The 27,735-nt window shown below is 41.5% G+C and overlaps 1 protein-coding gene across 1 annotated transcript in view; it reads left to right on the top strand.

Annotated features, from left to right (window-relative positions):
- Positions 1-27,735, top strand: part of LOC102805772 (protein O-mannosyl-transferase 2-like) — a 150,470-nt gene that overhangs the window by 12,423 nt on the left and 110,312 nt on the right. Inside the window, exons 2-6 of the mRNA XM_085505840.1 lie at positions 347-431; positions 1,189-1,293; positions 3,831-3,939; positions 8,058-8,232; positions 8,684-8,777. Coding sequence (XP_085361966.1) covers positions 347-431; positions 1,189-1,293; positions 3,831-3,939; positions 8,058-8,232; positions 8,684-8,777 — 568 coding nt within the window. The remainder of the gene's footprint in view (positions 1-346; positions 432-1,188; positions 1,294-3,830; positions 3,940-8,057; positions 8,233-8,683; positions 8,778-27,735) is intronic.

Raw genomic sequence — 27,735 nt, 5'->3', positions numbered from 1 at the left:
GATGCTTAGCAGAAGTTAACGAAAGTTGTGTGAATTGTTAGCTCGAGCTATGTGCCCAAAACAATTCAATGTACACTTGGAAGATTTACTATTATATTCATATCTATTCATTTTGGTATGCCATTTCCGCCATGACAATCAAAATGAGCACATCTAAAAATTGTTCTCACAAAAAAAAATGAAGTGACAATGAGATGTGCTACTTTCTATTGTTCTGCTGTTGCAAGAGATTAGCTTGAATTACTATGGCCTGTTTGACACCTGACATAATCCTTTGTTGTTCTGGTCCTCTATTTGTACATGTACTGTAAAAGAATTACTCAGAATGGATTTTTTTCATTTTTAGTTGGGATGAAACCCACTTTGGCAAGATGGGAAGTTATTATATTAACAGGACATTCTTCTTTGATGTTCACCCACCACTAGGAAAGGTAAGATGAAGTATCCAAGTTATTTTATTTGTTATTTTTTGTTTTTAATTATTGCTTGGATGTATTATAAACTTTGTTGTAGTGTGTATGTAAGGCATTCATAGTGCCTTGCAATTATGTGTCATATTTGTTTACTAATGTACCGGTAGCATACAGGAATGTCTTTCAACAGTCACAGTGAGTATGAAGATTGTAATAAATTGACATTGTCAACACAGGGATGTAGTTTGGTCACACATGCCCATTAAATGAGGGACTATTTTAGCATAGCTACATTGTATACTATGTGTGACACAATAACTTTCATTTTCAGCTGAGATTGTTATAAACACAACTTTAAATATATGTAACTGTGATGGTATTTCAATCCACTCAACATTCATTAATATCATTGCAAAACTTATCAAAACTCTTTTTTTTTCAATTTATTGTTTAAAAGTTGTCAATCTCCTTGTAACAGCAATCAATACAGCTGCAGATATGTGGCCACATTACTTAACAGCAACGACAGTTATTGCAGCAATGAAACGAAACAGATTACAAATTCAAATAACAGAAATGGTGGAAGATGTATCACACAATGGAAGTTCAATACATGTTTTGTTTTTCTTTGTCAAGATCAGAAAATTACAATACATATTTTACTGCCAAATTTTTAGTTAAATAATTTTAAATATATCTATTTTAAGCTTTCAATATATATCACTGTATCCAATACCCACACCACACAGTTCTTAAGCTTTTTTTGTTTGTGTAGATGCTGATTGGTTTATTCGGTATATTGACTGGTTATAATGGTTCTTTTCCATTTGATAAACCAGGAGATAAATATGGAGATGTCAGTTATGTGGGAATGAGACAAGTAAGTTTATAAATATAAAGATGTCTGTTATGTGGGAATGAGTCAAGTAAGTTTTTAAATATGAAGATGTCTCTTATGTGGGAATGAGACAAGTAAGTTTATAAATATAAAGATGTCTGTTATGTGGGAATGAGACAAGTAAGTTTATAAATATGAAGATGTCTGTTATGTGGGAATGAGTCAAGTAAGTTTATAAATATGAAGATGTCTGTTATGTGGGAATGAGACAAGTAACTTTATAAATATGAAGATGTCTCTTATGAGGGAATGAGACAAGTAGGTTTATAACTATGAAGATGTCTCTTATGTGGGAATGAGACAAGTAAGTTTATAAATATGAAGATGTCAGTTATGTGGAAATGAGACAAGTAAGTTTATAAATATGAAGATGTCTGTTGTGTGGGAATGAGACAAGTAAGTTTATAAATATGAAGATGTCTGTTATGTGGGAATGAGACAAGTAAGTTTATAAATATGAAGATGTCTGTTATGTGGGAATGAGACAAGTAAGTTTATAAATATAAAGATGTCTGTTATGTGGGAATGAGACAAGTAAGTTTATAAATATGAAGATGTCTGTTATGTGGGAATGAGTCAAGTAAGTTTATAAATATGAAGATGTCTGTTATGTGGGAATGAGACAAGTAAGTTTATAAATATAAAGATGTCTGTTATGTGGGAATGAGACAAGTAAGTTTATAAATATAAAGATGTCTGTTATGTGGGAATGAGACAAGTAAGTTTATAAATATGAAGATGTCTGTTATGTGGGAATGAGTCAAGTAAGTTTATAAATATGAAGATGTCTGTTATGTGGGAATGAGACAAGTAACTTTATAATTATGAAGATGTCTCTTATGTGGGAATGAGACAAGTAGGTTTATAAATATGAAGATGTCTCTTATGTGGGAATGAGACAAGTAAGTTTATAAACATGAAGATGTCAGTTATGTGGAAATGAGACAAGTAAGTTTATAAATATGAAGATGTTTGTTATGTGGGAATGAGACAAGTAAGTTTATAAATATAAAGATGTCTGTTATGTGGGAATGAGACAAGTAAGTTTATAAATATAAAGATGTCTGTTATGTGGGAATGAGACAAGTAAGTTTATAAATATGAAGATGTCTGTTATGTGGGAATGAGACAAGTAGGTTTATAAATATGAAGATGTCTGTTATGTGGGAATGAGACAAGTAAGTTTATAAATGTGAAGATGTCTGTTATGTGGGAATGAGACAAGTTTATGAATATAGAGATGTCAGTTATGTGGAAATGAGACAAGTAAGTTTATAAATATGAAGATGTCTGTTATGTGGGAATGAGACAAGTTTATGAATATAGAGATGTCAGTTATGTGGAAATGAGACAAGTGTTGTTTACATTGTCTTAAGGTAGAGATGCAGTTTATTTGACAGGTATTTTAATTAGTTAAATAGGAAACCAAGATGACCTCCCTTGTCCACAAAACTGTATATTTTCGGAAAGCTTATTGTATGAATTTAAAAATTTTTTTAGTATTTTTTTTATGGTCACTGTAGTTTGAAATATGCACAAAAATGTGCTTTTTTGGTCAAAAGTGATAACAAAAAATTAGCTTCTAAACAATGCTTCTGTTTCCTGTCAAAATTGGTTTATGGGTACATCTGTTTACTATGAAGAAAGCGCCATCTTGAAAACTGTCTACCAGTTGTCAATTTTGCAGGGCAACAGCCCAAATTTCACTACTTCAAGTTTATGCATTTATGCACCCAGGCTAGTTGTGTGTACGATTGTTGTAACACTGTTCGACCAAAAACAATGCCCCGACAGTGTTTTGAAGATAAACACATTGTCAATCATTTGTGAAAAGGTCAAAGCATCTAGGAGCTATTTTTTTTTTAAGTTCTGGGATGTGCACGAAAAAGAAGCTGAGATAATTGCTAATTTGCATAACAATTCACTCAGTAAGAAGTTTGCTAATGGTCATAATTAAAATGGCTGTAACAGTTCCAAATTTAAATGTATTATCGTTTTGTTAAAAGTTAAATACAGTGCATAATATGGAGATCCCATCATTTCTTGTTTTCACCATGTTTCTTTTTTATTATTCATGTACAGCCTTGCTAAATCATGCTAAGCATTCAAATAGGAGAATGTTTGCACCTGTTATCTATTTTTTAAAATCGTTTTATGAGTATGTTCCACTATTCACAATTCTACAAAATTTTAACAGTCTCTAGCCAAGACTATTTGGATAATAAAAAGCAAAAAAAAAATGTTACTCCAAAGTGCCCACGAACGTGCATCTCTACCTTAAAAGAAGCTACACGGGTAAAACTGCCGAGATACATTATTGTGATCGCCTTGTTGAATAATTGCTGTAAAAGCCAGCAGCCAATCTTGGTACATGTACCTATATAAACAGTTGAATTGAATTTTACTTTTTTGATTTTTAGTTCCCTTCTGACTTCTGACTATATTACTATAAACAAAACTATATATCTTAAATTTGTTAACTAATGGGGGATGTTCCATGCATGGCCTTTTTTTTGCAGTTCTGTGCTTTCTTGGGATCTTTGATTGTACCCTTAGTGTATCTAACAGTGTGGGAAGTTAATCATTCTAACAATGCATCAACTCTGGCAGCATTATTTATACTTTGTGGTAAGGTCATGACTATATATTCTTTATTTGTTTTTATTTCACTAATCTTAAATACAGTACAGTTCTCGCGGAAGCTTTGGCTTTTGTGGCATCATTGTCGCCTACGCATGGCTTCATTGTCGCCACAGCATCGCATCATTGTGGCATCAGCTTCGCGTCATTGAAAATTGAAGCTGTGTTCGCCTCGCTATTTTGTGGCATCATCGTGGCCTCAGCTTCGCAGTCTCATGGCATCAACATGGCATCAGCTTCAACTTATTGTGACATGAGTATGACCTCATTATTTGCACGCAGAAGGCCGAAGGGCAGTAGACAAAAACGTGTACAGAAGTTCGATATGTAATCGATTTGAAATTCAAGGCGAATAAAATAATATGACATTTTAAAAAGGTATCTTGTTTAATTATTTTAGTGTTGCGAGTATTGGGCACCAAAAACTTTGCGAAGTACATTACAATCGGCAAGGTGACGAGTTTCATATTGACTGTAAGGAAAATTGTGATAAATTCAAATCACACGATGCAATCGTCGTTCTGATACAACACAATTTGCTGTATACGAAGTGAAACTGTTCTTGTTATAAAATTACCCTTTTTTCGCTCATTTTATTTGCTGCTAGAAGAGCAGATTCAGATTCCTCATTTCGGTGGTATTTTTCTGTGTTTTGTTTAGTTTTAGCCGAGTCCGACCCCATGCCCGGACTACTAAAACATGCAATACACACGTACACCGCCTGGTGCGTTGGCGTCGTCGCCGGTCATCTTGATACAAAGTTCCAAAACAAGTGCGTACATTTCCAACATATGATTGGATGGTTGTGGTGGCATCGGTCTGGTAAAATTTGACAACCAATTCTCAAGTCACGATCAGTGAATTGAGCTCGATCTATACGTACTTTAAAAGTATTCTCACAAACATATTTTCGAATGAAAACGAGCCACATGCCCTGTAAAAAATCGAATAGCGCTTGACATGCAGGAATAATTTATTGGGCTTCAGAAAAAAAACTTGTCCATTTAGTGTGGCCGTAAATATTTGGTGACCAGCCGATGAACAATTTGAAAATCATGATTCACACAGAAGTTCTTCGATACTGAAAATCATCGACCCCAGTCTGGTTTACGTTATTTCCCAACTTGCAAAACTGATTTGTATCTCAGCCCTGTTTTTTTTCATTTCTTTTTTTTTGAACTGAGGTCAAATCCCATCCGTTTGTCAAAATATACCGATGTTTTTCAGTGAATAATTGCGAAGCCTGTCACAGCACAAAAAAAACTTTGTGAATCGACGATTGAGATTGGATGGTATGACGACCCTTCAATTTGTGTTAAATATGTTTTGTTACAACATCATTGATTTACTCCAAATGGGAAATTTAAAACAAACTTATCTATGTTAAAAAATAAATCAATGAAGGCTCTTTTCAGCATCAGACAAACAGTCTTAAACCACAAAATAATCTCACCAGCACTTAGTTTGAAAATTTTCGACCAATTAATTTCACCTATACTCATGTATGGTGCAGAAATCTGGGCCAATGAAATCACAACTGACAGTAACAGTTTAGAGCAAGTTTGCAGTCATTTTTACAGGTTTATCCTAGGAGTGAGTAAAATGACGCCAATTAGTGGTTTGAAAGCAGAACTTGGTAGGTTACCAGTAAAATTAAAAATTAATTTGGCTCAAATTAAATACTGCCATAGACTATATAGTCTGCCAGATAATCACATTTTAAAATTAGCCCTGGATGAAATGATAAAAATTAATTCAAACTGGGTAAGGACTATTAATGCTACACTGGGACATGATCTAATTAAAATAAAAAATGATCACAATATGGAAAATTGGAATCAAATACTAAAAAAAGTAAAACTCAGACTATCTGAGATTTATATTCAAAGATGGAGAGAAGAACTAAATTTCAGTGAAACCAATGAAAATAGGGGAACAAAACTGAGAACATACAAACTATTCAAAGTAAGCTATAATATGGAAAATTATTTGCAAAACATTTCAAATTTCAGCCTCAGGAAAATGCTTTCAAAATTCCGTCTGAGTGACCACAACTTAGAAATAGAATTAGATAGAAGAACAAAGCCCAAAATAGAATTAGAAAATAGACACTGTAATAAATGTAACACTAAAGCATTAGGAGATGAAAAACATTTCCTGCTATTTTGTACTGGCTATATAGAACAAAGAAAAAAACTGTTCGATGAGTGTGCAATAAATATTTACACAATGGATGTGAATTCCATATTTAAAAAGATTATGGAGAATAATATAGCTTTAGCAAAATACTTAAAGAGCACAATTTTTAAAACCACAGAAAGTAATTAATTTATTTTTTTCTTTTATTTTACTAACATTTTATTTTTATCTCTTATGTATTGTATGTTTTTATGTTCCTTACCATACAAAAACCTTCTGAAGGTTTTTAGTAGTGTAATAAAGTTATTATTATTGATTGGCTGAGAGTCACCTGATCGGAGCACGACATGGGTCACAGAACCATATTTGTCCGTATTATCAACAGGACTTTGCGAGAAAACCACACCCACATTTTCAACCATTTTAGCGCGGAAGTTGCCAACAAATGTCGAAAACTCGTGAATTTTATGAATTCGAATAAAATAAAGCTAGCGATTCGTAAGACTGGTTAATAATATATCCCCCGATGCTCTTCGATTTTTTTTATTTCAAGGTGAGAAATGGATACTAGTAGTTGAAGTTCCATCAATTTCAAGGCGACTATTTAACCGTGACAACTCCACGCTCTGTTGTAGTTTCGCGAGGTAAAACAAAAATACAATAAATAGTACTTGTGTAATTATTTGGTTGTACAACCCGCAAATTACGGGACATGATCCCCATGAATTGCGATAAATAAATGCTGATTGTGTTGAATGACGGACGTCGGGACCGTTTGGAGAAACAAATTACGGTCGGTAGACATTTCAAACAAATGAAATTATTAACGAAAGACGAGATTTTTCTAGGTATTTACGATCATACCAAATATATACAAAATTGACAAATACACAAAGAGGTGTAATAGTAGGTCATTTTTATTTTAGCCTTAGAAATATTTTCTTTCACTCAGTCCACGTCCATGCGTGGGAATTCTATTTAGCTTCATGGTCCTTCGGCTTGTCTTCTGCTTGGGGGAAACAACAATAATTATACAAATCGTAAACTCAACACAATCAGGAAAAGAAACCCAGACAACCATGTTGTACTTCTGTTGAATACATTTTGTAGCAGTGCGTCACGTCGGAATATTGTCTAAAATAAAATATTCAATCTCAGCCAAATCTAGGTCAAAGGGTCAGATTGCGTGCATATAATTATAGATAGTTAAAACAAAAAGTATTTGAACTTTTGACGGTTGTTCAACATCTATGCACGGTTACTAAACTAGTAACCGTGATCTATGAAAACCAAACAATTTTTAGTAGTCCGAATTTTTGCACGGTCGAAAATAAAACGGAAATTGACTGGTCAAAAGCGAAAGCGGTCAAGAGGTTTGGGGGAAATGAGTACAGTACTTCTTTGTTTGATGAAGCGATGCTGATGCCACATTGTCGTCATAATGAGGCCACAATGAAGCGAAGCGATAATCGCCTAACTTTTTAATTTCGCGACATTGATGCGACGATGAAGCCATAACAATGCCATAACGATGCGATGCTGAAGCGAAGCCAAAGCTTCCGCGAGAACTGTACTGTAGTTTGGAGCAATGGTGGGTGTATTAGATTTTTCTGAAATGCTCATGCTGATGGTAGGGCCAAGCTTTAATTGCATTTAGTTTGAATATTTAATAAACTGTATATTTTGTTATTCCCGATATTGTTATCTTAACTTATTTATTATACTTATTTTATTAAGTATAAACTAATTTGCATATTTGTGTTGAAAAAAAAGTCATGGTTATTTTGTTTCTTTTTTGCTTTAAGACTCTAATATTCCTACCAAAACATATGACAAATACAAATATATATGTACCAATAGTTGCCATTGTTCAAAGGAAAGTTTGAAGCATCTGAGTACAAAACTGTTTGAATTCTGAGTAGATAAAGATTAACCTAACTGATTTTTTGTAATATATTCTGTTCTAGATACTGGCTGTTTAACTTTATCTCAGTACATTTTACTGGATCCAATTTTAATGTTTTTTATAATGGGTGCTACATATTGCATTGTCAAGTTTCATAACTTAAAAAATCAACCGTTTGAAAGAGCATGGTATTTTTGGATGTCTGCTTCTGGTGTTTTTCTAGCATGTGCCTTCAGGTGAGATCAGGTTAATTAGTCTAATTTGCATATTAATTTATATCTGTTCATGTAAGATTTAATATTTCAGTTACCTCAGAAATTATTGATACTTGTTGCAATATAGATTTATGCATTTCACTGACACCCATACCACATAAATATTTTACCAGGACTTTTATGAAAGTGACTTTTGCTTTCAAAACAGTTACTAATAACTTTATATTTTATATAAATTATTTTCTCTATTTTTACTGAATGTGTGAATCTGAAAATATGCAGTGAAAATAACTTTTTTTTCTATATTTTACATTCATTCACACGCGTCAAAAATCAGTGAAAATAAACTTCATACAAAACAGTCAAAATGTCTTTCCAGCAAAAATTAATTTCACTTGAAATATTAATTTGTACAGTATCACCTTATTGCATTATTAATTCATAATTATACAAAATTTGAATCCTTTTTTAGTGTGAAATGGGTTGGTTTATTTGTGATATTATTAGCTGGCTTGTTAACATTATCAGATTTATTGCAATTGCTGGCAGATTTAACGATTTCTAAGGTATGATTAATATAACTATTTGATACTATTCAACAAGGACTTCCGAGTCAGTATGAGTCAGTGCATTCCTGTATCGCGGGGATGTCAGGATATATTATTTAAACCATGCACAAATTCTGAATATGTATGAAAATCATGTACTGGCTCAGCCAACTCATACCCCCTTGAATGCAAGTTTTGAAGTGGCTCAGCCAACTCATACCTCCTTGAATGCTAGCCTTGAAATGGCTCAGCCAACTCATACCCATTTGAATGCAAGTTTTGAAATGGCTCAGCCAACTCATACCCTTTGAATGCCAGCGTTGAAGTGGCTCAGCCAACTCATACCCTTTTGAAATGGCTCTGCCAACTCATACCACCCTTGAATGCCAGCTTTTAAATGGCTCAGCCAACTCATACCCCCTTGAATGCAAGCTTTGAAATGGCTCAGCCAACTCATACTCCTTTGAATGCAAGTTTTGAAATGGCTCAGCCAACTCACACCCCCTTGAATGCCAGCTTCGAAGTGGCTCAGCCAACTCATACCCCCTTGAAATGGCTCAGCCAACTATACCACCCTTGAATGCCATCTTTGAAATGGTTTAGCCAACTCATACCCCTTTGAATGCCAGCTTTGAAATGGCACAGCCAACTCATAACCCTTTGAATGCCAACTTTGAAATGGTTTAGCCAACTCATAACCCTTTGAATGCCAGCTTTGAAATGGTTTAGCCAACTCATACCCCCTTTGAATGCCAGCTTTGAAATGGCACAGCCAACTCATACCCCATTTGAATGCCAGCTATGAAATGGCACAGCTAACTCATACCCCTTTGAATGCCAGCTTTGAAATGGCTCAGCCAACTCATACCCCTTTGAATGCAAGCTTTGAAATTGCTCAGCCAACTCATACCCCTTTTGAATGCCAGCTTTGAAATGGCACAGCCAACTCATACCCCTTTGAATGCCAGCTTTGAAATGGCATAGCCAACTCATACCCCTTTGAATGCCAGCTTTGAAATGGCACAGCCAACTCATACCCCTTTGAATGCAAGCTTTGAAATTGCTCAGCCAACTCATAACCCTTTGAATGCCAGCTTTGAAGTGGCTCAGCCAACTCATACCCCCTTTGAATGCCAGCTTTGAAATGGCACAGCCAACTCATACCCCTTTGAATGCCAGCTTTGAAGTGGCTCAGCCAACTCATACCCCTTTGAATGCCAGCTTTGAAATGGCACAGCCAACTCATACCCCTTTGATTGCAAGCTTTGAAATGGCTCAGCCAACTCAAACCCTTTTGAATGTAAGCTTTGACATGGCTCAGCCAACTCATACCACCCTTGAATGCCAAATTTGAAATGGCTCAGCCAACTTATACCACCCTTGAATGCCAAATTTGAAATGGTCAGCCAACTCATACCACCCTTGAATGCAAACTTTGAAATGGTCAGCCAACTCATACCACCCTTGAATGCCAACTTTGAAATGGTCAGCCAACTCATACTTCTTGAATGCCAGCTTTGAAATGGCTCAGCCAACTCATACCCCCTTGAATGCCAGCTTTGAAATGGCACAGCCAACTCATACTAACCTTGAATGCCAGCGTTGACATGGTTCAGCCAACTCATACCCCCTTGAATGCCAGCTTTGAATTGGCTCAGTCAACTCACAACCCTTTAGATGCCAGCTTTGAAATGGCTCAGCCAACTCATACCCTTTTGAATGCCAGCTTCGAAGTGGATCAGCCAACTCACACCCCTTTATATGCCAGCTTGGAAATGTCTCAGCCAACTCATACCACCCTTGAATGGCAACTTTGAAATGGTCAGCCAACTCATACCCCCTTGAATTCCCGCTTTGAATTGGCTCAGTCAACTCACAACCCTTTAGATGCCAGCTTTGAAATTGCTCAGCCATCTCATACTTCTTGAATGCCAGCTTTGAAATGGCTCAGCCAACTTATACCCCCTTGAATGCCAGATTTGAAATGGCTCAGCCAACTCATACTACCCTCAAATGCCAGCTTTGAAATGGTCAGCCAACTCATACTACCCTTGAATTCCAGCTTTGAAATGGTCAGCCAACTCATACCCCCTCAAATGCCAGCTTTGAAATGATTCAGCCAACTCATACCACCCTTGAATGCCAACTTTGAAATGGTCAGCCAACTCATACCCCCTTGAATGCCAGCTTCGAAAAGGCTCAGCCACCTCATACTTCTTGAATGCCAGCTTTGAAATGGCTCAGCCAACTCATACCCCCTTGAATGCCAGCTTTGAAATGGTACAGCCAACTCACACTACCCTTGAATGCCAGCTTTGAAATGGTTTTGCCAACTCATACCCCCTTCAATGCCAGCTTTGAAATGGCTCAGCAAACTCATACTCCCTTGAATGCCAGCTTTGAAATGGCTCAGCCAACTCATACCTCCTTGAATGCCAGCTTTGAAGTGGCTCAGCCAACTCATACCCCTTTGAATGCCAGCTATGAAGTGGCTCAGCCAACTCATACCCCTTTAAATGCCAGCTTTGAAATAGTTGAGCCAACTCATACCCCCGCCAACTCATACCCCCTTGAATGCCAGCATTGAAATGGTTTAGCCAACTCATACCCCTTTGAATGCCAGCTATGAAATGGCACAGCCAACTCATAACCCTTTGAATGTCAGCTTTGAAATGGTTTAGCCAACTCATACCCCCTTTGAATGCCAGCTTTGAATTGGCATGGCCAACTCATACCCCCTTTGAATGCCAGCTATGAAATGGCACAGCCAACTCATACCTTTTTGAATGCCAGCTTTGAAATTGCTCAGGCAACTCATACCCCCTTTGAATGCCAGCTTTGAAATGGCACAGCCAACTCATACCCCTTTGAATGCCAGCTTTGAAATAGCTCAGCCAACTCATAACCCTTTGAATGCCAGCTTCAAAATAGCTCAGCCAACTCGTACCCCTTGAATGCCAGCTTTGAAGTTGCTCAGCGTACTCACACCCCTTTAGATGCCAGCTTTGAAATGGCTCAGCCAACTCATACTACCCTTTGAATACCAGCTTTGAAGTGGCTCAGCCAACTCATACCCCCTTTAATGCCAGCTTTGAAATGGCTCAGCCAACTCATACCCTCTTGAATGCCAGCTTTGAAATGGCTCAGCCAAATCATACCCCTTTGAATGCCAGCTTTGAAATTGCTCAGCCAACCCATACCCCATTGAATGCAAGCTTTGAAATTGCTCAGCCAACTCATACCCCCTTTGAATGCCAGCTTTGAAATGGCACAGCCAACTCATACCCCTTTGAATGCCAGCTTTGAAATGGCACAGCCAACTCATACCCCTTTGAATGCAAGCTTTGAAATTGCTCGGCCAACTCATAACCCTTTGAATGCCAGCTTTGAAGTGGCTCAGCCAACTCATACCCCCTTGAATGCTAGCCTTGAAATGGCTCAGCCAACTCATACCCATTTGAATGCAAGTTTTGAAATGGCTCAGCCAACTCATACCGCTTGAATGCCAGCTTTGAAGTGGCTCAGCCAACTCATACCCTTTTGAAATGGCTCAGCCAACTCATACCACCCTTGAATGCCAGCTTTTAAATGGCTCAGCCAACTCATACCCCCTTGAATGAAGCTTTGAAATGGCTCAGCCAACTCATACTCCTTTGAATGCAAGTTTTGAAATGGCTCAGCCAACTCATACCCCCTTGAATGCCAGCTTCGAAGTGGCTCAGCCAACTCATACCCCCTTGAAATGGCTCAGCCAACTCATACCGCCCTTGAATGCCATCTTTGAAATGGTTTAGCCAACTCATACCCCTTTGAATGCCAGCTTTGAAATGGCACAGCCAACTCATAACCCTTTGAATGCCAACTTTGAAATGGTTTAGCCAACTCATAACCCTTTGAATGCCAGCTTTGAAATGGCACAGCCAACTCATACCCCCTTTGAATGCCAGCTATGAAATGGCACAGCCAACTCATACCCCTTTGAATGCCAGCTTTGAAATTGCTCAGCCAACTCATACCCCTTTGAATGCAAGCTTTGAAATTGCTCAGCCAACTCATACCCCCTTTGAATGCCAGCTTTGAAATGGCACAGCCAACTCATACCCCTTTGAATGCCAGCTTTGAAATGGCACAGCCAACTCATACCCCTTTGAATGCAAGCTTTGAAATGGCTCAGCCAAATCATACCCCCTTGAATTCCAGCTTTGAAATGGCTCAGCCAACTCATACCACCCTTGAATGCCAACTTTGAAATGGCTCAGCCAACTCATACCCCCTTGAATGCCAGCTTTGAAATGGTACAGCCAACTCACACTACCCTTGAATGCCAGCTTTGAAATGGTTTTGCCAACTCATACCCCCTTCAATGCCAGCTTTGAAATGGCTCAGCAAACTCATACTCCCTTGAATGCCAGCTTTGAAATGGCTCAGCCAACTCATACCTCCTTGAATGCCAGCTTTGAAGTGGCTCAGCCAACTCATACCCCTTTGAATGCCAGCTTTGAAGTGGCTCAACCAACCCATACCCATTTGAATGGCAGCTTTGAAATGGCTCAGCCAACTCATACCCCCTTGAATGCCAGCTATGAAGTGGCTCAGCCAACTCATACCCCTTTAAATGCCAGCTTTGAAATAGTTGAGCCAACTCATACCCCCGCCAACTCATACCCCCTTGAATGCCAGCATTGAAATGGTTTAGCCAACTCATACCCCTTTGAATGCCAGCTATGAAATGGCACAGCCAACTCATAACCCTTTGAATGCCAGCTTTGAAATGGTTTAGCCAACTCATACCCCCTTTGAATGCCAGCTTTGAATTGGCATGGCCAACTCATACCCCCTTTGAATGCCAGCTATGAAATGGCACAGCCAACTCATACCTTTTTGAATGCCAGCTTTGAAATTGCTCAGGCAACTCATACCCCCTTTGAATGCCAGCTTTGAAATGGCACAGCCAACTCATACCCCTTTGAATGCCAGCTTTGAAATAGCTCAGCCAACTCATAACCCTTTGAATGCCAGCTTCAAAATAGCTCAGCCAACTCGTACCCCTTGAATGCCAGCTTTGAAGTTGCTCAGCGTACTCACACCCCTTTAGATGCCAGCTTTGAAATGGCTCAGCCAACTCATACTACCCTTTGAATACCAGCTTTGAAGTGGCTCAGCCAACTCATACCCCCTTTAATGCCAGCTTTGAAATGGCTCAGCCAACTCATACCCTCTTGAATGCCAGCTTTGAAATGGCTCAGCCAAATCATACCCCTTTGAATGCCAGCTTTGAAATTGCTCAGCCAACCCATACCCCATTGAATGCAAGCTTTGAAATTGCTCAGCCAACTCATACCCCCTTTGAATGCCAGCTTTGAAATGGCACAGCCAACTCATACCCCTTTGAATGCCAGCTTTGAAATGGCACAGCCAACTCATACCCCTTTGAATGCAAGCTTTGAAATTGCTCGGCCAACTCATAACCCTTTGAATGCCAGCTTTGAAGTGGCTCAGCCAACTCATACCCCCTTGAATGCTAGCCTTGAAATGGCTCAGCCAACTCATACCCATTTGAATGCAAGTTTTGAAATGGCTCAGCCAACTCATACCCCTTGAATGCCAGCTTTGAAGTGGCTCAGCCAACTCATACCCTTTTGAAATGGCTCAGCCAACTCATACCACCCTTGAATGCCAGCTTTTAAATGGCTCAGCCAACTCATACCCCCTTGAATGAAGCTTTGAAATGGCTCAGCCAACTCATACTCCTTTGAATGCAAGTTTTGAAATGGCTCAGCCAACTCATACCCCCTTGAATGCCAGCTTCGAAGTGGCTCAGCCAACTCATACCCCCTTGAAATGGCTCAGCCAACTCATACCACCCTTGAATGCCATCTTTGAAATGGTTTAGCCAACTCATACCCCTTTGAATGCCAGCTTTGAAATGGCACAGCCAACTCATAACCCTTTGAATGCCAACTTTGAAATGGTTTAGCCAACTCATAACCCTTTGAATGCCAGCTTTGAAATGGCACAGCCAACTCATACCCCCTTTGAATGCCAGCTATGAAATGGCACAGCCAACTCATACCCCTTTGAATGCCAGCTTTGAAATTGCTCAGCCAACTCATACCCCTTTGAATGCAAGCTTTGAAATTGCTCAGCCAACTCATACCCCCTTTGAATGCCAGCTTTGAAATGGCACAGCCAACTCATACCCCTTTGAATGCCAGCTTTGAAATGGCACAGCCAACTCATACCCCTTTGAATGCAAGCTTTGAAATGGCTCAGCCAAATCATACCCCCTTGAATTCCAGCTTTGAAATGGCTCAGCCAACTCATACCACCCTTGAATGCCAACTTTGAAATGGCTCAGCCAACTTGTACCATCCTTGAATGGCAAATTTGAAATGGTCAGCCAACTCATACCACCCTTGAATGCAAACTTTGAAATGGTCAGCCAACTCATACTACTCTTGAATGCCAACTTTGAAATGGCTCAGCCAACTTATACCACCCTTGAATGCCAACTTTGGAATGGTCAGCCAACTCATACCACCCTTGAATGCCAACTTTGAAATGGTCAGCCAACTCATACTTCTTGAATGCCAGCATTGAAATGGCTCAGCCAACTCATACCCCCTTGAATGCCAGCTTTGAAATGGCACAGCCAACTCATACTACCCTTGAATGCCAGCGTTGACATGGTTCAGCCAACTCATACCCCCTTGAATGCCAGCTTTGAATTGGCTCAGTCAACTCACAACCCTTTAGATGCCAGCTTTGAAATGGCTCAGCCAACTCATACCCTTTTGAATACCTACTTTGAAATTGCTAAGCCAACTCATACCCTTTTGAATGCCAGCTTTGAAGTGGCTCAGCCAACTCACACCCCTTTAGATGCCAGCTTTGAAATGGCTCAGCCAACTCATACCACCCTTGAATGCCAACTTTGAAATGGTCAGCCAACTCATACCACCCTTAAATGCCAACTTTGAAATGGTCAGCCAACTCATACCCCCTTGAATTCCTGCTTTGAATTGGCTCAGTCAACTCACAACCCTTTAGATGCCAGCTTTGAAATGGCTCAGCCATCTCATACTTCTTGAATGCCAGCTTTGAAATGGCTCAGCCAACTTATACTACCCTCAAATGCCAGCTTTGGAATGGTCAGCCAACTCATACTACCCTTGAATTCTAGCTTTGAAATGGTCAGCCAACTCATACCCCTCAAATGCCAGCTTTGAAATGGCTCAGCAAACTCATACTCCCTTGAATGCCAGCTTTGAAATGGCTCAGCCAACTCATACCTCCTTGAATGCCAGCTTTGTAATGGCACAGCCAACTCATAACCCTTTGAATGCCAGCTTTGAATTGGTTCAGCCAACTCATACCCCTTGAATGTCAGCTTTGAAATGGCACAGCCAACTCATAACCCCTTGAATGCCAGCTTTGAAATTGCTCAGCCAACTCATACCCCCTTTGAATGCCAGCTTTGAAATAGCTCAGCCAACTCATACCCCCTTGAATGCCAGCTTTGAAATAGCTCAGCCTACTCATAACCCTTTGAATGCCAGGTTTGAAATGGTTTAGCCAACACATACCCCTTTGAATGCCAGCTTTGAAATGGCACAGCCAACTCATAACTCTTTGAATGCCAACTTTGAAATGGTTTAGCCAACTCATAACCCCTTGAATGCCAGTTTTGAAATGGTTTAGCCAACTCATACCCCCTTTGAATGCCAGCTTTGAAATGGCACGGCCAACTCATACCACCTTTGAATGCCAGCTATGAAATGGCACAGCCAACTCATACCCCTTTGAATGCAAGCTTTGAAATTGCTCAGCCATCTCATACCCCCTTTGAATGCCAGCTTTGAAATGGCACAGCCAACTCATACCCCTTTGAATGCCAGCTTTGAAATAGCTCAGCCAACTCATAACCCTTTGAATGCCAGCTTCAAAATAGCTCAGCCAACTCGTACCCCTTGAATGCCAGCTTTGAAGTTGCTCAGCGTACTCACACCCCTTTAGATGCCAGCTTTGAAATGGCTCAGCCATCTCATACCACCCTTGAATGCCAACTTTGAAATGGTCAGCCAACTCATAGCACCCTTAAATGCCAACTTTGAAATGGTCAGCCAACTCATACCCCCTTGAATTCCCGCTTTGAATTGGCTCAGTCAACTCACAACCCTTTAGATGCCAGCTTTGAAATGGCTCAGCCAACTTATACCCCCTTGAATGCCAGATTTGAAATGACTCAGCCAACTCATACTACCCTCAAATGCCAGCTTTGAAATGGTCAGCCAACTCATACTACCCTTGAATTCCAGCTTTGAAATGGTCAGCCAACACATACCCCCTCAAATGTCAGCTTTGAAATGATTCAGCCAACTCATACCACCCTTGAATGCCAACTTTGAAATGGTCAGCCAAATCATACCCCCTTGAATGCCAGCTTTGAAATGGCACAGCCAAATCATACCCCCTTGAATGCCAGCTTTGAAATGGCACAGCCAACTCATAACCCTTTGAATGCCAGCTTTGAAATAGCTCAGTCAACTCATACCCCCTTGAATGCCAGCTTTGAAATAGCTCAGCCAACTCATAACCCTTTGAATTCCAGCTTTGAAATGGTTTAGCCAACTCATACCCCTTTGAATGCCAGCTTTGAAATGGCACAGCCAACTCATAACCCTTTGAATGCGAACTTTGAAATGGTTTAGCCAACTCATAACCCTTTGAATGCCAGCTTTGAAATGGTTTAGCCAACTCATACCCTCTTGAATGCCAGCTTTGAAATGGCTCAGCCAAATCATACCCCTTTGAATGCCAGCTTTGAAATTGCTCAGCCAACCCATACCCCATTGAATGCAAGCTTTGAAATTGCTCAGCCAACTCATACCCCCTTTGAATGCCAGCTTTGAAATGGCACAGCCAACTCATACCCCTTTGAATGCCAGCTTTGAAATGGCACAGCCAACTCATACCCCTTTGAATGCAAGCTTTGAAATTGCTCGGCCAACTCATAACCCTTTGAATGCCAGCTTTGAAGTGGCTCAGCCAACTCATACCCCCTTGAATGCTAGCCTTGAAATGGCTCAGCCAACTCATACCCATTTGAATGCAAGTTTTGAAATGGCTCAGCCAACTCATACCCCTTGAATGCCAGCTTTGAAGTGGCTCAGCCAACTCATACCCTTTTGAAATGGCTCAGCCAACTCATACCACCCTTGAATGCCAGCTTTTAAATGGCTCAGCCAACTCATACCCCCTTGAATGAAGCTTTGAAATGGCTCAGCCAACTCATACTCCTTTGAATGCAAGTTTTGAAATGGCTCAGCCAACTCATACCCCCTTGAATGCCAGCTTCGAAGTGGCTCAGCCAACTCATACCCCCTTGAAATGGCTCAGCCAACTCATACCACCCTTGAATGCCATCTTTGAAATGGTTTAGCCAACTCATACCCCTTTGAATGCCAGCTTTGAAATGGCACAGCCAACTCATAACCCTTTGAATGCCAACTTTGAAATGGTTTAGCCAACTCATGACCCTTTGAATGCCAGCTTTGAAATGGTTTAGCCAACTCATACCCCCTTTGAATGCCAGCTTTGAAATGACACAGCCAACTCATACCCCCTTTGAATGCCAGCTATGAAATGGCACAGCCAACTCATACCCCTTTGAATGCCAGCTTTGAAATTGCTCAGCCAACTCATACCCCTTTGAATGCAAGCTTTGAAATTGCTCAGCCAACTCATACCCCCTTTGAATGCCAGCTTTGAAATGGCACAGCCAACTCATACCCCTTTGAATGCCAGCTTTGAAATGGCACAGCCAACTCATACCCCTTTGAATGCAAGCTTTGAAATTGCTCAGCCAACTCATAACCCTTTGAATGCCAGCTTTGAAATGGCTCAGCCAAATCATACCCCCTTGAATTCCAGCTTTGAAATGGCTCAGCCAACTCATACCACCCTTGAATGCCAACTTTGAAATGGCTCAGCCAACTTGTACCATCCTTGAATGCCAAATTTGAAATGGTCAGCCAACTCATACCACCCTTGAATGCAAACTTTGAAATGGTCAGCCAACTCATACTACTCTTGAATGCCAACTTTGAAATGGCTCAGCCAACTTATACCACCCTTGAATGCCAACTTTGGAATGGTCAGCCAACTCATACCACCCTTGAATGCCAACTTTGAAATGGTCAGCCAACTCATACTTCTTGAATGCCAGCTTTGAAATGGCTCAGCCAACTCATACCCCCTTGAATGCCAGCTTTGAAATGGCACAGACAACTCATACTACCCTTGAATGCCAGCTTTGAAATGGTTTAGCCAACTCATATTAACCTTGAATGCCAGCGTTGACATGGTTCAGCCAACTCATACCCCCTTGAATGCCAGCTTTGAATTGGCTCAGTCAACTCACAACCCTTTAGATGCCAGCTTTGAAATGGCTCAGCCAACTCATACCCTTTTGAATACCTACTTTGAAATTGCTAAGCCAACTCATACTCTTTTGAATGCCAGCTTTGAAGTGGCTCAGCCAACTCACACCCCTTTAGATGCCAGCTTTGAAATGGCTCAGCCAACTCATACCACCCTTGAATGCCAACTTTGAAATGGTCAGCCAACTCATACCACCCTTAAATGCCAACTTTGAAATGGTCAGCCAACTCATACCCCCTTGGATTCCTGCTTTGAATTGGCTCAGTCAACTCACAACCCTTTAGATGCCAGCTTTGAAATGGCTCAGCCATCTCATACTTCTTGAATGCCAGCTTTGAAATGGCTCAGCCAACTTATACCCCCTTGAATGCCAGATTTGAAATGGCTCAGCCAACTCATACTACCCTCAAATGCCAGCTTTGGAATGGTCAGCCAACTCATACTACCCTTGAATTCTAGCTTTGAAATGGTCAGCCAACTCATACCCCTCAAATGCCAGCTTTGAAATGATTCAGCCAACTCATACCACCCTTGAATGCCAACTTTGAAATGGTCAGCCAACTCATACCCCCTTGAATGGCAGCTTTGAAAAGGCTCAGCCACCTAATACTTCTTGAATGCCAGCTTTGAAATGGCTCAGCCAACTCATACCCCCTTGAATGACAGCTTTGAAATGGTACAGCCAACTCACACTACCCTTGAATGCCAGCTTTGAAATGGTTTTGCCAACTCATACCCCCTTGAATGCCAGCTTTGAAATGGCTCAGTAAACTCATACTCCCTTGAATGCCAGCTTTGAAATGGCTCAGCCAACTCATACCTCCTTGAATGCCAGCTTTGTAATGGCACAGCCAACTCATAACCCTTTGAATGCCAGCTTTGAATTGGTTCAGCCAACTCATACCCCTTGAATGTCAGCTTTGAAATGGCACAGCCAAATCATACCCCCTTGAATGTCAGCTTTGAAATGGCACAGCCAACTCATAACCCTTTGAATGCCAGCTTTGAAATAGCTCAGTCAACTCATACCCCCTTGAATGCCAGCTTTGAAATAGCTCAGCCAACTCATAACCCTTTGAATTCCAGCTTTGAAATGGTTTAGCCAACTCATACCCCTTTGAATGCCAGCTTTGAAATGGCACAGCCAACTCATAACCCTTTGAATGCGAACTTTGAAATGGTTTAGCCAACTCATAACCCTTTGAATGCCAGCTTTGAAATGGTTTAGCCAACTCATACCCTCTTGAATGCCAGCTTTGAAATGGCTCAGCCAAATCATACCCCTTTGAATGCCAGCTTTGAAATTGCTCAGCCAACCCATACCCCATTGAATGCAAGCTTTGAAATTGCTCAGCCAACTCATACCCCCTTTGAATGCCAGCTTTGAAATGGCACAGCCAACTCATACCCCTTTGAATGCCAGCTTTGAAATGGCACAGCCAACTCATACCCCTTTGAATGCAAGCTTTGAAATTGCTCGGCCAACTCATAACCCTTTGAATGCCAGCTTTGAAGTGGCTCAGCCAACTCATACCCCCTTGAATGCTAGCCTTGAAATGGCTCAGCCAACTCATACCCATTTGAATGCAAGTTTTGAAATGGCTCAGCCAACTCATACCCCTTGAATGCCAGCTTTGAAGTGGCTCAGCCAACTCATACCCTTTTGAAATGGCTCAGCCAACTCATACCACCCTTGAATGCCAGCTTTTAAATGGCTCAGCCAACTCATACCCCCTTGAATGAAGCTTTGAAATGGCTCAGCCAACTCATACTCCTTTGAATGCAAGTTTTGAAATGGCTCAGCCAACTCATACCCCCTTGAATGCCAGCTTCGAAGTGGCTCAGCCAACTCATACCCCCTTGAAATGGCTCAGCCAACTCATACCACCCTTGAATGCCATCTTTGAAATGGTTTAGCCAACTCATACCCCTTTGAATGCCAGCTTTGAAATGGCACAGCCAACTCATAACCCTTTGAATGCCAACTTTGAAATGGTTTAGCCAACTCATGACCCTTTGAATGCCAGCTTTGAAATGGTTTAGCCAACTCATACCCGCTTTGAATGCCAGCTTTGAAATGACACAGCCAACTCATACCCCCTTTGAATGCCAGCTATGAAATGGCACAGCCAACTCATACCCCTTTGAATGCCAGCTTTGAAATTGCTCAGCCAACTCATACCCCTTTGAATGCAAGCTTTGAAATTGCTCAGCCAACTCATACCCCCTTTGAATGCCAGCTTTGAAATGGCACAGCCAACTCATACCCCTTTGAATGCCAGCTTTGAAATGGCACAGCCAACTCATACCCCTTTGAATGCAAGCTTTGAAATTGCTCAGCCAACTCATAACCCTTTGAATGCCAGCTTTGAAATGGCTCAGCCAAATCATACCCCCTTGAATTCCAGCTTTGAAATGGCTCAGCCAACTCATACCACCCTTGAATGCCAACTTTGAAATGGCTCAGCCAACTTGTACCATCCTTGAATGCCAAATTTGAAATGGTCAGCCAACTCATACCACCCTTGAATGCAAACTTTGAAATGGTCAGCCAACTCATACTACTCTTGAATGCCAACTTTGAAATGGCTCAGCCAACTTATACCACCCTTGAATGCCAACTTTGGAATGGTCAGCCAACTCATACCACCCTTGAATGCCAACTTTGAAATGGTCAGCCAACTCATACTTCTTGAATGCCAGCTTTGAAATGGCTCAGCCAACTCATACCCCCTTGAATGCCAGCTTTGAAATGGCACAGACAACTCATACTACCCTTGAATGCCAGCTTTGAAATGGTTTAGCCAACTCATATTAACCTTGAATGCCAGCGTTGACATGGTTCAGCCAACTCATACCCCCTTGAATGCCAGCTTTGAATTGGCTCAGTCAACTCACAACCCTTTAGATGCCAGCTTTGAAATGGCTCAGCCAACTCATACCCTTTTGAATACCTACTTTGAAATTGCTAAGCCAACTCATACTCTTTTGAATGCCAGCTTTGAAGTGGCTCAGCCAACTCACACCCCTTTAGATGCCAGCTTTGAAATGGCTCAGCCAACTCATACCACCCTTGAATGCCAACTTTGAAATGGTCAGCCAACTCATACCACCCTTAAATGCCAACTTTGAAATGGTCAGCCAACTCATACCCCCTTGGATTCCTGCTTTGAATTGGCTCAGTCAACTCACAACCCTTTAGATGCCAGCTTTGAAATGGCTCAGCCATCTCATACTTCTTGAATGCCAGCTTTGAAATGGCTCAGCCAACTTATACCCCCTTGAATGCCAGATTTGAAATGGCTCAGCCAACTCATACTACCCTCAAATGCCAGCTTTGGAATGGTCAGCCAACTCATACTACCCTTGAATTCTAGCTTTGAAATGGTCAGCCAACTCATACCCCTCAAATGCCAGCTTTGAAATGATTCAGCCAACTCATACCACCCTTGAATGCCAACTTTGAAATGGTCAGCCAACTCATACCCCCTTGAATGGCAGCTTTGAAAAGGCTCAGCCACCTAATACTTCTTGAATGCCAGCTTTGAAATGGCTCAGCCAACTCATACCCCCTTGAATGACAGCTTTGAAATGGTACAGCCAACTCACACTACCCTTGAATGCCAGCTTTGAAATGGTTTTGCCAACTCATACCCCCTTGAATGCCAGCTTTGAAATGGCTCAGTAAACTCATACTCCCTTGAATGCCAGCTTTGAAATGGCTCAGCCAACTCATACCTCCTTGAATGCCAGCTTTGTAATGGCACAGCCAACTCATAACCCTTTGAATGCCAGCTTTGAATTGGTTCAGCCAACTCATACCCCTTGAATGTCAGCTTTGAAATGGCACAGCCAAATCATACCCCCTTGAATGTCAGCTTTGAAATGGCACAGCCAACTCATAACCCTTTGAATGCCAGCTTTGAAATAGCTCAGTCAACTCATACCCCCTTGAATGCCAGCTTTGAAATAGCTCAGCCAACTCATAACCCTTTGAATTCCAGCTTTGAAATGGTTTAGCCAACTCATACCCCTTTGAATGCCAGCTTTGAAATGGCACAGCCAACTCATAACCCTTTGAATGCGAACTTTGAAATGGTTTAGCCAACTCATAACCCTTTGAATGCCAGCTTTGAAATGGTTTAGCCAACTCATACCCTCTTGAATGCCAGCTTTGAAATGGCTCAGCCAAATCATACCCCTTTGAATGCCAGCTTTGAAATTGCTCAGCCAACCCATACCCCATTGAATGCAAGCTTTGAAATTGCTCAGCCAACTCATACCCCCTTTGAATGCCAGCTTTGAAATGGCACAGCCAACTCATACCCCTTTGAATGCCAGCTTTGAAATGGCACAGCCAACTCATACCCCTTTGAATGCAAGCTTTGAAATTGCTCGGCCAACTCATAACCCTTTGAATGCCAGCTTTGAAGTGGCTCAGCCAACTCATACCCCCTTGAATGCTAGCCTTGAAATGGCTCAGCCAACTCATACCCATTTGAATGCAAGTTTTGAAATGGCTCAGCCAACTCATACCCCTTGAATGCCAGCTTTGAAGTGGCTCAGCCAACTCATACCCTTTTGAAATGGCTCAGCCAACTCATACCACCCTTGAATGCCAGCTTTTAAATGGCTCAGCCAACTCATACCCCCTTGAATGAAGCTTTGAAATGGCTCAGCCAACTCATACTCCTTTGAATGCAAGTTTTGAAATGGCTCAGCCAACTCATACCCCCTTGAATGCCAGCTTCGAAGTGGCTCAGCCAACTCATACCCCCTTGAAATGGCTCAGCCAACTCATACCACCTTTGAATGCCAGCTTTGAAATGGCACAGCCAACTCATAACCCTTTGAATGCCAACTTTGAAATGGTTTAGCCAACTCATAACCCTTTGAATGCCAGCTTTGAAATGGTTTAGCCAACTCATACCCCCTTTGAATGCCAGCTTTGAAATGACACAGCCAACTCATACCCCCTTTGAATGCCAGCTATGAAATGGCACAGCCAACTCATACCCCTTTGAATGCCAGCTTTGAAATTGCTCAGCCAACTCATACCCCTTTGAATGCAAGCTTTGAAATTGCTCAGCCAACTCATACCCCTTTGAATGCCAGCTTTGAAATGGCACAGCCAACTCATAACCCTTTGAATGCGAACTTTGAAATGGTTTAGCCAACTCATAACCCTTTGAATGCCAGCTTTGAAATGGTTTAGCCAACTCATACCCTCTTGAATGCCAGCTTTGAAATGGCTCAGCCAAATCATACCCCTTTGAATGCCAGCTTTGAAATTGCTCAGCCAACCCATACCCCATTGAATGCAAGCTTTGAAATTGCTCAGCCAACTCATACCCCCTTTGAATGCCAGCTTTGAAATGGCACAGCCAACTCATACCCCTTTGAATGCCAGCTTTGAAATGGCACAGCCAACTCATACCCCTTTGAATGCAAGCTTTGAAATTGCTCGGCCAACTCATAACCCTTTGAATGCCAGCTTTGAAGTGGCTCAGCCAACTCATACCCCCTTGAATGCTAGCCTTGAAATGGCTCAGCCAACTCATACCCATTTGAATGCAAGTTTTGAAATGGCTCAGCCAACTCATACCCCTTGAATGCCAGCTTTGAAGTGGCTCAGCCAACTCATACCCTTTTGAAATGGCTCAGCCAACTCATACCACCCTTGAATGCCAGCTTTTAAATGGCTCAGCCAACTCATACCCCCTTGAATGAAGCTTTGAAATGGCTCAGCCAACTCATACTCCTTTGAATGCAAGTTTTGAAATGGCTCAGCCAACTCATACCCCCTTGAATGCCAGCTTCGAAGTGGCTCAGCCAACTCATACCCCCTTGAAATGGCTCAGCCAACTCATACCACCTTTGAATGCCAGCTTTGAAATGGCACAGCCAACTCATAACCCTTTGAATGCCAACTTTGAAATGGTTTAGCCAACTCATAACCCTTTGAATGCCAGCTTTGAAATGGTTTAGCCAACTCATACCCCCTTTGAATGCCAGCTTTGAAATGACACAGCCAACTCATACCCCCTTTGAATGCCAGCTATGAAATGGCACAGCCAACTCATACCCCTTTGAATGCCAGCTTTGAAATTGCTCAGCCAACTCATACCCCTTTGAATGCAAGCTTTGAAATTGCTCAGCCAACTCATACCCCTTTGAATGCCAGCTTTGAAATGGCACAGCCAACTCATACCCCTTTGAATGCAAGCTTTGAAATTGCTCAGCCAACTCATAACCCTTTGAATGCCAGCTTTGAAATGGCTCAGCCAAATCATACCCCCTTGAATTCCAGCTTTGAAATGGCTCAGCCAACTCATACCACCCTTGAATGCCAACTTTGAAATGGCTCAGCCAACTTGTACCATCCTTGAATGCCAAATTTGAAATGGTCAGCCAACTCATACCACCCTTGAATGCAAACTTTGAAATGGTCAGCCAACTCATACTACTCTTGAATGCCAACTTTGAAATGGCTCAGCCAACTTATACCACCCTTGAATGCCAACTTTGGAATGGTCAGCCAACTCATACCACCCTTGAATGCCAACTTTGAAATGGTCAGCCAACTCATACTTCTTGAATGCCAGCTTTGAAATGGCTCAGCCAACTCATACCCCCTTGAATGCCAGCTTTGAAATGGCACAGACAACTCATACTACCCTTGAATGCCAGCTTTGAAATGGTTTAGCCAACTCATATTAACCTTGAATGCCAGCGTTGACATGGTTCAGCCAACTCATACCCCCTTGAATGCCAGCTTTGAATTGGCTCAGTCAACTCACAACCCTTTAGATGCCAGCTTTGAAATGGCTCAGCCAACTCATACCCTTTTGAATACCTACTTTGAAATTGCTAAGCCAACTCATACTCTTTTGAATGCCAGCTTTGAAGTGGCTCAGCCAACTCACACCCCTTTAGATGCCAGCTTTGAAATGGCTCAGCCAACTCATACCACCCTTGAATGCCAACTTTGAAATGGTCAGCCAACTCATACCACCCTTAAATGCCAACTTTGAAATGGTCAGCCAACTCATACCCCCTTGGATTCCTGCTTTGAATTGGCTCAGTCAACTCACAACCCTTTAGATGCCAGCTTTGAAATGGCTCAGCCATCTCATACTTCTTGAATGCCAGCTTTGAAATGGCTCAGCCAACTTATACCCCCTTGAATGCCAGATTTGAAATGGCTCAGCCAACTCATACTACCCTCAAATGCCAGCTTTGGAATGGTCAGCCAACTCATACTACCCTTGAATTCTAGCTTTGAAATGGTCAGCCAACTCATACCCCTCAAATGCCAGCTTTGAAATGATTCAGCCAACTCATACCACCCTTGAAAGCCAACTTTGAAATGGTCAGCCAACTCATACCCCCTTGAATGCCAGCTTTGAAAAGGCTCAGCCACCTAATACTTCTTGAATGCCAGCTTTGAAATGGCTCAGCCAACTCATACCCCCTTGAATGCCAGCTTTGAAATGGTACAGCCAACTCACACTACCCTTGAATGCCAGCTTTGAAATGGTTTTGCCAACTCATACCCCCTTGAATGCCAGCTTTGAAATGGCTCAGTAAACTCATACTCCCTTGAATGCCAGCTTTGAAATGGCTCAGCCAACTCATACCTCCTTGAATGCCAGCTTTGTAATGGCACAGCCAACTCATAACCCTTTGAATGCCAGCTTTGAATTGGTTCAGCCAACTCGTACCCCTTGAATGTCAGCTTTGAAATGGCACAGCCAACTCATAACCCCTTGAATGCCAGCTTTGTAAAGGCACAGCCAACTCATAACCCTTTGAATGTCAGCTTTGAAATAGCTCAGCCAACTCATACCCCCTTGAATGCCAGCTTTGAAATAGCTCAGCCTACTCATAACCCTTTGAATGCCAACTTTGAAATGGTTTTGCCAACTCATAACCTCTTGAATGCCAGTTTTGAAATGGTTTAGCCAACTCATACCCCCTTTGAATGCCAGCTTTGAAATGGCACGGCCAACTCATACCACCTTTGAATGCCAGCTATGAAATGGCACAGCCAACTCATACCCCTTTGAATGCCAGCTTTGAAATTGCTCAGCCATCTCATACCCACTTTGAATGCCAGCTTTGAAATGGCACAGCCAACTCATACCCCTTTGAATTCCCGCTTTGAATTGGCTCAGTCAACTCACAACCCTTTAGATGCCAGCTTTGAAATGGCTCAGCCAACTTATACCCCCTTGAATGCCAGATTTGAAATGACTCAGCCAACTCATACTACCCTCAAATGCCAGCTTTGAAATGGTCAGCCAACTCATACTACCCTTGAATTCCAGCTTTGAAATGGTCAGCCAACACATACCCCCTCAAATGTCAGCTTTGAAATGATTCAGCCAACTCATACCACCCTTGAATGCCAACTTTGAAATGGTCAGCCAAATCATACCCCCTTGAATGCCAGCTTTGAAATGGCACAGCCAACTCATAACCCTTTGAATGCCAGCTTTGAAATAGCTCAGTCAACTCATACCCCCTTGAA

This window comes from Saccoglossus kowalevskii, chromosome 2, assembly GCF_978046115.1.
Source record: "Saccoglossus kowalevskii chromosome 2, keSacKowa6.1, whole genome shotgun sequence".
Lineage (NCBI taxonomy): Eukaryota > Metazoa > Hemichordata > Enteropneusta > Harrimaniidae > Saccoglossus > Saccoglossus kowalevskii.
Note: the sequence above shows the minus strand (reverse complement) of the source record. Positions and strands in the feature narration are given on the sequence as shown.